We start from the raw sequence: 12,156 nt of genomic DNA, 5'->3' as shown, positions 1-12,156 counted from the left end.
AGAGCGTCAAAACTCCTAGAGACCGTCGACAAATCCGCTTGTGACCACTGCCTAGATTCATTCGGTCATCACAAGCCCTGATCGTCCCTTGTAGCTAATAGACAAGAGTATCTCTCATCTGCACACATCGTTGGCTCAACTGTGTTGCTTCGTGCTACAACTCATTCTCAAACTTGACTCGCACCTTCGTCGTCCATAAATGAGAGCGAGCCACGCAAATCGAGTGTTGCGACACAAAGGCAGATCTAAGATTTTAAGTCCAGATGACATTGATACCATTGTTTCAAAGGACATTTATCAAATTCAAAATCTATAACTCAAGACGGGCTACACTAGAAGAACGATCCAAGAAAACATAATGGGCTAGTCCAATCCAATCCCCCTATCCACTCACCATTCCCATTCTCTCTCCTAATCAAAAACAAAACCAGCACGAAACGAACCCTCTCTCTCTCCCCTTTCCTCTTCTTCTCTCTCCTCTCACTCCATTATCATCTTCATCTCCACTGCAACTACTCCCACCATTTTTCTGGGTTTTCTTCTTCATTAAAACCCCACAAAATCTACTCAATTTAGGAGAGAGAAAAACAGGAAAGAACAACCCCAAAAACCATGAACACCACACTTCCTCTTTCTTCATCCAAATCCCCTCTTCTCTTCTCATCTTTTACCCACCCTAATCACACCCCTTCTCTCCTTCCTCCCAATTTCATCCGTATACCACTCACCCGTTTTCGCCTCTCTAAGCTCAGATGCTCTGCTCCTGACCAAACACCCACACCCGGACCCGAACCCGGTAGCGGTATCAAGAGCTCAGAGTTGTTTGGGGGTCCGAGAGAGTTGTCGGGTTTGCAATCATTGGCTGCCAGTCTGTCACCGCCGGTGAGAATAGCCAGTTCGGTTCTGCTTGTTGCGGCTGCTTCTGCTGCCGGTTTTGGGCTAGGGTCTAAAATTGGGGGTTCGAGGAATGTTGCAATTGGTGCTGCGGTTGCGCTTGGTGCTGCCGGTGGCGCCGCCGCTTATAGTTTGAATTCTTGTGTTCCTGAGGTTGCTGCTACCAATTTGCACAATTATGTTGCGCAATGTGATGACCCGCTTTCTTTGAACAAGGATGAAATCTTGGCCATTGCTAATAAGTAATAATTATTGTATTGTGTTACAGTTGGAATTTTTATTATTGTTGTTGTTTTTGTTGAGAAATGAGGTGGGGATTTTTGAAGTGATGTTGTGAATTTGTGTTTTCAGGTATGGTGTTAGCAAGCAAGATGAATCTTTTAATGCTGAGCTTTGTGACTTGTACCTTAGGTGAGTGCGAATTGGTCCGATTGTTTTTAATACTATGTTTTAGAACTTAATATTGGTTGTTCTATTGTGGGCATATTTAAATGATTGTATTAAATTTCTTCGTGGTGTGAATCGATGTTCGTCACATTTCCTAAAATAGTAATGGGTTATGTTTGAGTTTCTAATGATATTGTGATTCGAATGTATGGGGGAAATCAAGCTGGATAACTATTAGGAAAAGTCATGTTTAACCTGTAAATGTGATGACTTTGTGAGTTGTGACAATGTGACAAGACAAACAAATTATTTAGTAAGGAGTACCACAAATGAATTCTGCTTATCTTGCTTAGTTGCTGCTATTTCACAATAATTTGTGCAAAGATGGAATTTCACTCATTCCTTAATTTGTATTGAACTGGTTGTATAGCTTTCTTTTGTCGGTGCTTCCTGCTGGAAATGAAGATCTCAAGGGTACTGAAGTTGAAACCATTGTTAAGTTCAAAAATGCTCTTGGCATCGATGATCCTGATGCTGCTAACATGCATATTGAGGTATTTGTGGAGTTAGTTTATCAAATTTTGTGGTAGTCGTTCTTATTGTCAACAATTATGGACTTTACTGTGATTCTTCTGACTGCAGCTTGCCAGGCGGTTTGTCAGACAAAGGCTTGAAACTGGGGATCGTGAGGGTGACATTGAGCAGCGTCGGGTGAGATATTTATGTTCATGTTGCTCCACCACTTGCTATTTTTTTATTTTTAGATGGTACTATGGACTTATGGAGATATGTAGCTTGACCAATGTCAGTGAGTTTCAGCGCAGGCATTTCAGAAGCTAGTGTATGTTTCAACTCTTGTTTTTGGGGAGGCCTCTGCATTTCTTCTGCCCTGGAAGCGTGTATTTAAAGTGACTGATTCCCAGGTAAATGTTTGCATATCAGCATCTTGTTCTATAGCAAATCTGGCAGAAAATGTACCCTATCTCTGGTGTGAATCTGTATCCATCCTTAGTCATCTATTGAAATACTCACCCCATCTAAAAGGCCTATAGCCTATTTATACTTTTTGATCCATAAGGCCAGATTTGGCAACAAAGGCAAATTTGACCTCTTAGTTTGAAATCTTTGAATTGGTGGTAGTATTGGGTATCAAAGGGAAATTTCATATTGTGTTGTCCTGTCAGGTTGAGGTTGCTGTTCGTGACAATGCTCAAAGGTTGTATGCTCAGAGACTGAAATCAATTAGCAGAGGTTAGTGTCTACGTTCAGTACACTTTGTGGTGATTTATTTGCTTTGTAAGAGAACTGATTACTGTCAAGATAGATTTAAAAAAATATTGATTTATTTATATTAGTTTGGTGTCGAGTAGATATGGCATTGACCTTATTACCTTATTTCTTGCCTTTTGTGAATTTAGTATATTAATTAGCATTGCTTCATGAATTCCCAGTGATTTTCTTGTGGTTTATTATGTGTTTTTCAGATCTGGATATGAAGCAGCTTGTTGATCTGAGAGAAGCTCAACTTTCATATCGTTTGTCTGATGAGGTATTTCCTTTGTGAAATTGTATCAGAGATGGCGAATTTCAGTTGAAAGATTATAATTTTTTTATATTGTTGGATCTATTTCTCACAGTTGGCCGAGGAGATGTTTAAGGAACATACAAGAAAACTAGTAGAAGAATGCATTTCAAGAGCTGTTGACATTCTGAAGTCCCGTAATAGAGCAGGGTATGGTTGATGTTGCTATCATCATGTTCTAGAAACTCACTGATATAGTTTGTTTGCTTTTACATTTGAGGAAAAAAAAACAAAAAACCTCTTATGCTTTGGGTTAAGACTTATGTGTCTTTTTATTGTTTTTAGTTTTGGGGAAAAATCAGTTGTTTGCCATTTTTTCACGCATATCTCTCTTTGACACCTATGTTTGACAGGGGAGCTATTGAGGTTGTAAATGAGCTGAATAGAGTGCTTGCTTTTAATGATAAGCTTGTCTCATTAAGAAACCATCCGGATGCTGGTAATTTTGCCCGAGGCATCGGACCAATTTCCTTAGTAGGTAATAATACTGATGTCCTTTTTTGTGGTGGTTCTTGTGTTTGTAAGAATTTTTCTGTTCATGAGATAACTGGTACACTAGTATAATACAGCATTCTGTATAATTTGTCAGATGGTGAGTTTGACAGTGACAGGAGGATTGATGACTTGAAGCTTCTCTACAAAGCATATATTACTGATTCTTTATCAAGTGGCCGCATGGAAGACAGCAAGGTGATAATTTATTATTATTATTATAATTATTTTTTTTAATTTAAAATTATTAGTGATTCTCTGTAACTCTTTAAGCCATTGGCCTTCTGGTGGCCTCTACTTAAAGTTGAAGGTGAACATTTATAGCTGTTCTGCCTTTTTGGCTGGGGTGATTCATTCTCGACGTTGAGACACATACATTATTACGAGTCTATGAATCTATGATATGATTAGTTTGTGAGCCAGTGATTATATATATATTTTCTTTGTTGCTCGAGACAGAGTATTATGGACAACTATCTCTTGAGGACATGCTTAGGTTTGGCCTCAATGGAAATATGATTGTAGAATTGTGGAGCACTTGAAAACACATCCTCATGTACCAAGAACTATAAAAATACCATTAAATTCATTCAAAGTGATGAAGTGATCGTGCCATTCAAACCTTTCCTTTTCTATTCATCTGCCATATCATTTCCTATAGGTCTGGAGAAAGGTGCAATTGACAGATTTTTCAAATGCTCCCTTTGTTCTAACTTTGCTAACTTCCTTTTATGAGCCTGTATCTTCTCTGTTCTGGAAACATATTTTCACTCTTCCTATTCCATTTTATTTTCAAATCTACTGTTGTCAATGACATATTCTAGCGAAGTAGCGAAGATAAATTACTGTACCTTCCATAGGTCTTATGCGGTTTAGCTACAATAATATTATATGCTAGCCTTCACTTATATTCTCTTTTCCATTTGTAGCTTGCTGCATTGAACCAGTTAAAGAACATATTTGGTCTTGGAAAACGTGAAGCAGAAAGTATTATGATGGATGTGACCTCGAAGGTTTATCGCAAGCTACTGTCTCAAGCGTTTTCTAGTGGTAATTTGGATGCAGCTGAAAGCAAAGCGAATTACCTTCAGAATATGTGTGACCAACTGCGGTTTGACCCTGAGAAGGCGAGTGAGATCCATGCAGGTACTGTTCCCTTCTACTTGGTTGACAGATTATGGTGCTTGTTGCCGAATGAGTAAATTTTCTCCCTGCAGGGTTTTTACTTTTTAGTCTGAAGGAGCAATTAAGTGAGAATTTTTTAGGTTGAATCATTTTGCGTAGTTGTTGATTTACTTTCTAGACGGACAAAGCGACAAGAGAATGCACCTTTTGTATTTTGTGTTGTTATTTGATTTTGGGAAATTCTTGTGTATAACTGAATGGGGTTAAGGTTGCTTAAACTTTGTCAGCATTTGGATCTGCATTATATATTTTTGTTCCTCTGTGAATCTATAGCTCGCTTACCTGCTCTTGTGTACTGTTTGTTATTTGTCTTTTCTTATAGAAATATATCGACAGAAGCTACAGCAATGCTTAGCTGATGGAGAGTTGAGTGAGGAGGATGTCAAAGCTTTACTACGCGTACGGGTCATGCTGTGTGTTCCCCAAAAAATTGTTGAAGCTGCTCATGCTGATATTTGTGGCAGTTTGTTTGAGAAGGTAAGAATTTGAAGTCTTCCCCCTCTTCCTCTTTGGATCTCATCTGTTTTTCCTATCCCCCACTTTGATTATATGCTATATTGCATTGTTGTATTTGTGTATTTGTATTTTATTAGATTGTACTGTTCTGATGAAAACCTTGTTGATGAAGCATAGAAATTTGAGCATTGGCTAACTTGTAACTGTGTGATATTTGCTGAGCCTCCTTTCAACTACCCCCTTCCCCTCCCTCCTCACGGAGAGATGTTATATTTGTATATTTGGTCAATTGCCCACCTCCTCTGGCTGATGTATAGATGCTTTATGGAGGTTGATAATTCATGTCTGTTTGGGTTCTTAAGCTTTTGAAATATTACTATTTGAAATTTGAGAAGTTTCTTTTGGTTACTGGCGTTACTGTTTTAGTGATTGTGTGGTTTGCGGCCAGCAAAATGCATTTTTGTCCTGTTCTACTTGTGTTGTTGGTATTGGTTACACATTGCGTCAAGTTGAAGTGTTCTCTTGATTTCAGGTTGTGAAGGATGCAATTGCTTCCGGTGTTGACGGATATGATGCAGATGTAAAAGAAAATGTGAGGAAAGCCGCACATGGTTTGCGCTTGACTAGGGAAGCTGCAATGTCAATTGCTAGTAAGGCGGTGAGTGTCCTCTTCCCCTGCTGAATCATTTTTATCATTTATTGATTTATTAAAGACAATCTCAACCTAGATAGGCCTTCATTCTGGGATCCCCACCTAACTTAAGTTATGCAGGAGAGATCATGAAACCTGATGGTTCACTAATTCATATTTCCTTATCTTATGTCATGCAGGTCCGCAGAATATTCATTAACTATATTAAACAGGCCAGGGCAGCTGGAAGTCGCACTGAATCTGCAAAAATACTTAAGAAGATGATCGCATTCAACACCTTGGTGGTCACTGAATTAGTTGCTGATATTAAAGGGGAATCAACTGATGTTCCGACAGAAGAACCTGTTAAAGAGGAAGAGGAGAAGATTGAAGATGAGGAAGAATGGGAATCACTCCAGACATTAAGAAAATCAAGACCTACTAAGGAACTTGAGGCCAAAATTGGGAAACCTGGGCAGACAGAGATTACTGTTAAAGATGACCTTCCAGAGAGGGAGAGGGCTGACCTGTACAAGACATACTTGTTGTACTGCATAACTGGTGAAGTAACCAAAATTCCATTTGGTGCACAAATCACCACGAAGAAGGACAACACAGAATACCTCTATCTGAATCAGCTTGGTGATATTCTTGGTCTTACACGTAAGGAGATCGTAGAGGTTCATAGAGGTATGGCCGAGCAAGCTTTTAGACAACAAGCAGAGGTCATTCTGGCTGATGGACAGTTGACTAAGGCTAGGATGGAGCAACTGGATGAGGTTCAGAAGCAAGTTGGCTTGCCACCAGAGTATGCTCAAAAGGTGAGGGAGAACATTATAAATTCAAAAATGGCCTCTGCCATAGAAACAGCTATTGGCCAAGGAAGGCTAAGCATAAAACAAATTAGAGAACTCAAGGAAGCTGGTGTAAATATTGACAACATGATAGCGGTGAGCTTACGGGAGAATCTCTTCAAGAAGTCTGTGGATGAGATATTTTCTTCTGGTACTGGAGAATTTGATGATGAGGAAGTCTACGAAAAGATTCCTGCCGACTTGAAAATTAACCCAGAGAAGGCTAAAGGAGTTGTCCACGAACTTGCTCGTAGTAGATTAGCTAACTCATTGGTTCAAGCAGTAGCTTTACTAAGGCAGAGAAACCGCAGTGGGGTGGTATGCTTCTGATGACAGCTGCACACTTTCATTTTGTTTGTTGTCTTTTATGTGTGGGTTCTTTTAGTCTGATATTTTGCCTCTCAATTTTGCAGGTCTCCACTCTTAATGATCTGCTAGCTTGTGACAAGGCTGTGACAGCTGAGCCCTTATCATGGGAAGTGCCAGAGGAACTAGCAGATCTTTTTGCTATTTATGCCAAGAGCGACGCAGCACCTGAGAAGATCTCGCGTCTACAGTATTTGCTAGGAATCAGTGACTCTGCAGCAGCTTCTCTGAGAGAGATGGATGACAGACTACCTAGTTCTAGTGCTGAAGCTGAGGAATTTGTCTTTTGAAGACGAAAAGTTGCGTTATAGTTTAGTGCAGAGGAATGAGGAATGTCTATTAGTGAATACTCGTATAGGTTTATCAACAAAATAGTTTGATTTTGCTTTGTTTTATGTTTCTATTACGGCGTATATCTCAAAAGAGTTGGATACCTAAGTTTGTATCTCTCTCTGTTTTTTTTCCTCTACTCTTGGTGGTGGGGAGCATTTTGAAGCTTCCTAGTATTTTTTGTATGGTAAATATTTTTTGCTATTGATGGAATCACCTTTGGTTAATGAGAAATTTTTGTTTCTGATTACACCTATGATCTTCAGTTACACACACAGTAAATGAAAGGTAAATCTACATCATGCATTTTAACAAAATTATTTAGGTTGGGAGGAAGTCTTTTTTCAATGCTTTGCCATAGTCCATAGAGCCAATTCTTATAATATACTTGTCATTAAATTTTGTAAAGGTTCGTATGGATGTTTTTGGTAGATTTCTGAGCTTCTCTTGATGAACATGTGATCTGCTGTGCCTTTTCAGTGCTGTAGGACTCTGACAACCGTGCAATACATCTCTGTTGCGCTCTAAACAAAGCTATAAATTGATTAGTTTTACTCAAATGGTCTTTTAAATGAAGATCTCATGTTCTCTGTGCACAATAATGAAAAGAGGGCTAGCTGTTTTGGGAAGGAACTTAATTCACCATAGAACTCCCACGGCAGACGGTCCTTGGTAAAGATATAGAGAATATTCTGAAGTTAGGGGGATTTGCAAAAAGGAGCTCTGAGGTTCTGACCTATGCCAAAGTTGACAAACTTAACCAGATTCCCCACTCCAACAACGTTCACACACCACTAAGTGTCTAATCTACCCATAATGTCAAACACTCGGCATTTCTCAATAGAATTAATACTGTAATCTAAAGTGTCTAATCTTAGCCATAATGTCAAACACTGAGCATTTCTTAAAAAAAAATAATAGTGTAATCCAACTTTTCGTCCTCGCCGGTTTTGTGCTGAACTCTGTATTTATTGACCACGAATATTGAGTGAAAGGTGAATAAAAAACAAAAAAAATCTGTGGAACCAAGTAATCCTATAAGTAGGAAGCCGGACTTGAGGATATCTTATACCAGAGAAACAAGTTCTATACGTTGCTCTCTCCTCTCTTTGATTGCAATGGTTACTTCTATTAATATGACAACGCTTAGAATCTTGCTGAGTTTGTTTCTATTAGGGACTGTCCAAGCACAGCTTTCATCCAATTATTATGCGAAGACATGCCCAAAAGCTCTCTTCACAATCAAATCTGCAGTGCATAAAGCAGTAGCTGCAGAGCATCGTATGGGGGCATCTTTGCTTCGTCTTCACTTCCATGACTGCTTTGTTAATGCATGTTGACACTCCCTTTTTCTGTGCCTAAAAGGCCTTACAAATGTGCATGAAAGTGTATTAATAGCTGATAACTGACTTATTTTAATATGCTTTATGCTTGTGCAGGGATGTGATGCATCTGTTCTTCTAAATGATACCTCAACGTTCACAGGGGAGCAAACTGCAGGTGCCAATGCAGGATCTCTGAGGGGATTTACTGCGATTGACAGTATTAAGTCTCAAGTTGAGAGTGTTTGCCCTGGTGTAGTTTCTTGCGCTGATATTCTAGCTGTAGCTGCAAGGGATTCAGTTGTTGTAGTAAGTAAAACTTACAAATATTTTGCATAAGGTGCAGCCAGGAATTTGCTTTGCTTACACATTATTCTCGGCACAAATTTCATGAACTAAGATACGAGGCTGTGTTAAACATAATGCTTTATTTCAATGCACACAGAAACTAAAAGCTTTATATCAGCTAGCTTTTGTCATCAGACTGAACCTTTTGTGTTTTATCATCTGCAGTTGGGTGGTCCAACTTGGAACGTACTGCTGGGCAGGCGAGACTCTACTGCAGCAAGTTTAAGCACTGCAAATGCTGACATTCCATCCCCAAATATGGACCTTAGTGGCCTTCTATCTTCCTTTTCAAAGAAAGGATTGACAGCCAAAGAAATGGTGGCTCTAGCAGGTGAGTGATCCTCCTGGCTTTCCTTAAAGCGAATTGAGGAGAGTATTGTGATTATTTAGTGATTAAATGTATGTTAGGCGCTCAACACTGACCATGAGACGCACTATAGTAGCTTTGTATCTGAATGGAAAATGAAAATTGTATCATCTTGCAGGAGCACATACTATAGGGCAAGCCAGGTGTGTAGTATTCCGTAATAGAGTTTACAACGAGAGTAACGTTGATGCATCATTTGTTAGTTCAGTGAAATCCAACTGCCCAAACACCGGGGGAGACAACAATCTTACTCCACTCGATTCTAGTACTCCTGTCGAGTTTGACAATGGGTATTTCAAAGATCTGGTGAACAACAAAGGTCTGATGCACTCGGATCAACAACTGTTCAACAACGGATCCACCGATTCGCAGGTCACTACTTATACCAAAGATCCATCTTCCTTTAATAGGGATTTTGCACGGGCTATGGTAAAAATGGGAAACCTGAGTCCCCTGACCGGCACAAGGGGAGAGATAAGAACCAATTGCTGGAAAACCAACTAAGCCTTAAGGCTGAATATGATCTTTAATCACTCTGTACTCTTTGTTACTATACTAATCGTGTACGAAATTTACTTCGAAGATGATCGCTGTGAACTTTTAGCAATCAAATAATTCGTAAGCATGTACTCCTAATACCAAAGTTACAATGTACGTAGTATTTTGGAATTGTTGGCTGAAATTACCAATGTAATATTGTTACTGTATTATCTAAATATGTCCTAAATATGTCCAAAACAAACCTTAAGTTGCATTTATAGTTAATATTATCCAATGCAATACACATTCAATGAACACTCTTATACTCGGTTGTATACAATACATCTGTTGTATACAAAACCTACTCGTAACTTAAAAATCCAACCGCTTGACGGATTAATAATTACAAAAAGAATAAATCAAAGTCAAAGCCTTCAAGCTTGATGAATGTTGCGAATAGCAGTGGCAATACTTTTACAATCATATTCCATCACCTTAATCCAATTCTCAAAGTCACCAATTTCCTACATACACAACAAAATCAACCAAAGTAAGAAATAATATTTTAATTTAAGGTTATAATTTGAAGAATAATCAGACCTTAATTGCAGTATTAAGAGATCGAGAAGCAGCAAGCCATTGATGAGTCTGCTTCTGAAAACGATTAACCGTAGTAGTTAAAGCTCGAATTTCGAGCTCGATTTGCTTTTGATGGAGGAACGATTCTTGAACTCCGCCATTAACAGCATCAACCAAAAGCTCTGATACTCGAACACCTGCTTTCGTCGCTTCCTTCTTCGCTTTCTCTAATCAACAAAATACTAATCAATTCAAATTACATGATTTCTGCAACTAATTTGAGAAAATGGAGGAGAGAGAAAGAGACCAGATTGATGGCGAAGGGAAGAGGCGGAGATTTGGTGTTGATGAAGTAAGTTGAGTAAGTAAGCTTCGAGACCGGTGGCGCCGCCGTCAATGGAGGTTGTGGAGCCGGAGATTATCGGCGGGTTTTGCGGTGGTATTGACATCGGGAAATATTCAGTAGTTTTTTCTCCGCCGCGAGAGAAACTGCTATTCTGAAGAATTTTATTTTTAATTTTTCTGTTTAGTGGATTATGATTTATGAATTCATTATTTGGTAATGTGTTTTAAACTTTTAGTCCATAAAATTTGGGCCCTATTTCATTGGGCTGGTAATAATGTTGCATTGATATTTGATATACTTTCTCCGATTTTGGTTATTTGCAACAATGGTATCGTTTACGGATACCAATGCAAAACTTTTAGGTAGTGTTTAGTCTTTTCTTTTGGGAGAGAGAAAAAGTTAAACATGTGGACCCAAAATTTAAATTTTTTGGGCAAATTTTGGCCCCAATTTTTTTGCCACCCATTTTTCCCCCTCAAATTTTTTTACCCCCTTGTTTTATCAAACCATACACATACAAACCATGAAAACCACCGAAATTTTTTTCCCACCAAATCCAAAATTACAAAACACATTCAAATTTTCCCCCCTTTGAATTTCTTATTCAAGGAGGGGTATTTAAACCACCTGCCTAAGTCAGTTCCTACCAAACATTCATTACAAAATCAGTGTCCTACATTCCAGAAACACACAAACAGTCCCAAAAGTCAGTTCTACCTACATTCTAGAAATTAACTACTACCACGTAAGTTGCAGCTTCATCTTCTTCTTCTCTGGTTCAGCAACAGCAACCCGGTAAAAAAAAAAACCTCCCACACCTCATCACCAGACCTGACAACTAGGGAACTCAGCATCATAAGTACACTAAACATCTGTGATGCACGGACACGCCACATAATAGGGGTGTCCGAGTCGACTCGCGTGTCCGACACCGACACGGGTGGGACACGGTACGATACGTCTAGGACACACCAAAATCCGTGTCCAATTTTTTTTTTTTAAAAACGATGCATGGACACGGACCGTGTCACCCCTAGACACGGCCCGTTTGGTAGTGGACACGCTAATTTTGCATTTTCCTCAAACCCTACTGCTCAATTGCTCATGTCCTCCTGCCTATCTCAAATTCAATCCTCTCTGCTTCTTTCTCTCGTCACTCAAACACCAACAAGGCAACAACTGGAACTTCAGCCTCACCGCAACCTAGATTGTCTCCGACTGCCGTCACTCGTCACCGGCTGACCGCCGCTCGTCACCACTCACACCGGTGTCGCAGGTGTCATTCTCCGTCCTCTCTTTCTCGAATTTAACGGAAACCCCCTTTAATCTTTCCCGTCGCTCGTCGCCCTCGCTCGTCACCGCCGGTGCTCTCAGTTAATCCTCTCATTCTCGTTTTCATTTAAATTCATCCCTTAATTCTCGATTTTTCTTGTTAGAGTAGATTTTTTGGTGTTATTGAAGAGTTGAAAAAAATTTCAAAGTGTTGTGATGTATGATTGGAGGAAGACACAGAGAGATCGAGAAATGGGAGTTTAAG

General features: G+C 39.3%; 3 protein-coding genes across 3 annotated transcripts; 2 read left to right on the top strand and 1 right to left on the bottom strand.

Annotated features, from left to right (window-relative positions):
- The first annotated feature begins 612 nt into the window (after window positions 1-612).
- On the top strand, window positions 613-7,427 carry LOC110684658 (protein TIC110, chloroplastic-like). The gene is made up of 15 exons (XM_021861093.1): window positions 613-1,136; window positions 1,246-1,305; window positions 1,712-1,835; window positions 1,924-1,992; window positions 2,106-2,204; window positions 2,466-2,532; window positions 2,766-2,830; window positions 2,919-3,013; window positions 3,217-3,341; window positions 3,453-3,553; window positions 4,285-4,501; window positions 4,863-5,017; window positions 5,529-5,654; window positions 5,828-6,799; window positions 6,895-7,427. Exons 1-15 carry the CDS (start codon window positions 613-615, stop codon window positions 7,135-7,137), a joined length of 3,042 nt encoding a protein of 1,013 aa, XP_021716785.1. The 3' UTR covers window positions 7,138-7,427.
- A 706-nt stretch (window positions 7,428-8,133) lies between these two features.
- On the top strand, window positions 8,134-9,924 carry LOC110684661 (cationic peroxidase 1-like). The gene is made up of 4 exons (XM_021861096.1): window positions 8,134-8,508; window positions 8,617-8,808; window positions 9,013-9,178; window positions 9,333-9,924. The coding sequence occupies exons 1-4, from the start codon at window positions 8,296-8,298 to the stop codon at window positions 9,716-9,718; spliced, it is 957 nt and encodes a 318-aa protein (XP_021716788.1). The 5' UTR covers window positions 8,134-8,295; the 3' UTR covers window positions 9,719-9,924.
- A 19-nt stretch (window positions 9,925-9,943) lies between these two features.
- LOC110684662 (biogenesis of lysosome-related organelles complex 1 subunit 1-like) lies at window positions 9,944-10,935 on the bottom strand. Its single transcript, XM_021861097.1, has 3 exons — window positions 10,581-10,935; window positions 10,295-10,500; window positions 9,944-10,218 (listed from the first exon to the last, which is right to left on the bottom strand). The coding sequence occupies exons 1-3, from the start codon at window positions 10,720-10,722 to the stop codon at window positions 10,129-10,131; spliced, it is 438 nt and encodes a 145-aa protein (XP_021716789.1). The 5' UTR covers window positions 10,723-10,935; the 3' UTR covers window positions 9,944-10,128.
- Between the last annotated feature and the right edge of the window lie 1,221 nt (window positions 10,936-12,156).

This window comes from Chenopodium quinoa, unplaced genomic scaffold, assembly GCF_001683475.1.
Source record: "Chenopodium quinoa cultivar QQ74 unplaced genomic scaffold, ASM168347v1, whole genome shotgun sequence".
NCBI classification, from domain to species: domain Eukaryota; kingdom Viridiplantae; phylum Streptophyta; class Magnoliopsida; order Caryophyllales; family Amaranthaceae; genus Chenopodium; species Chenopodium quinoa.
This window is presented reverse-complemented; position numbering and strand designations above follow the sequence as displayed.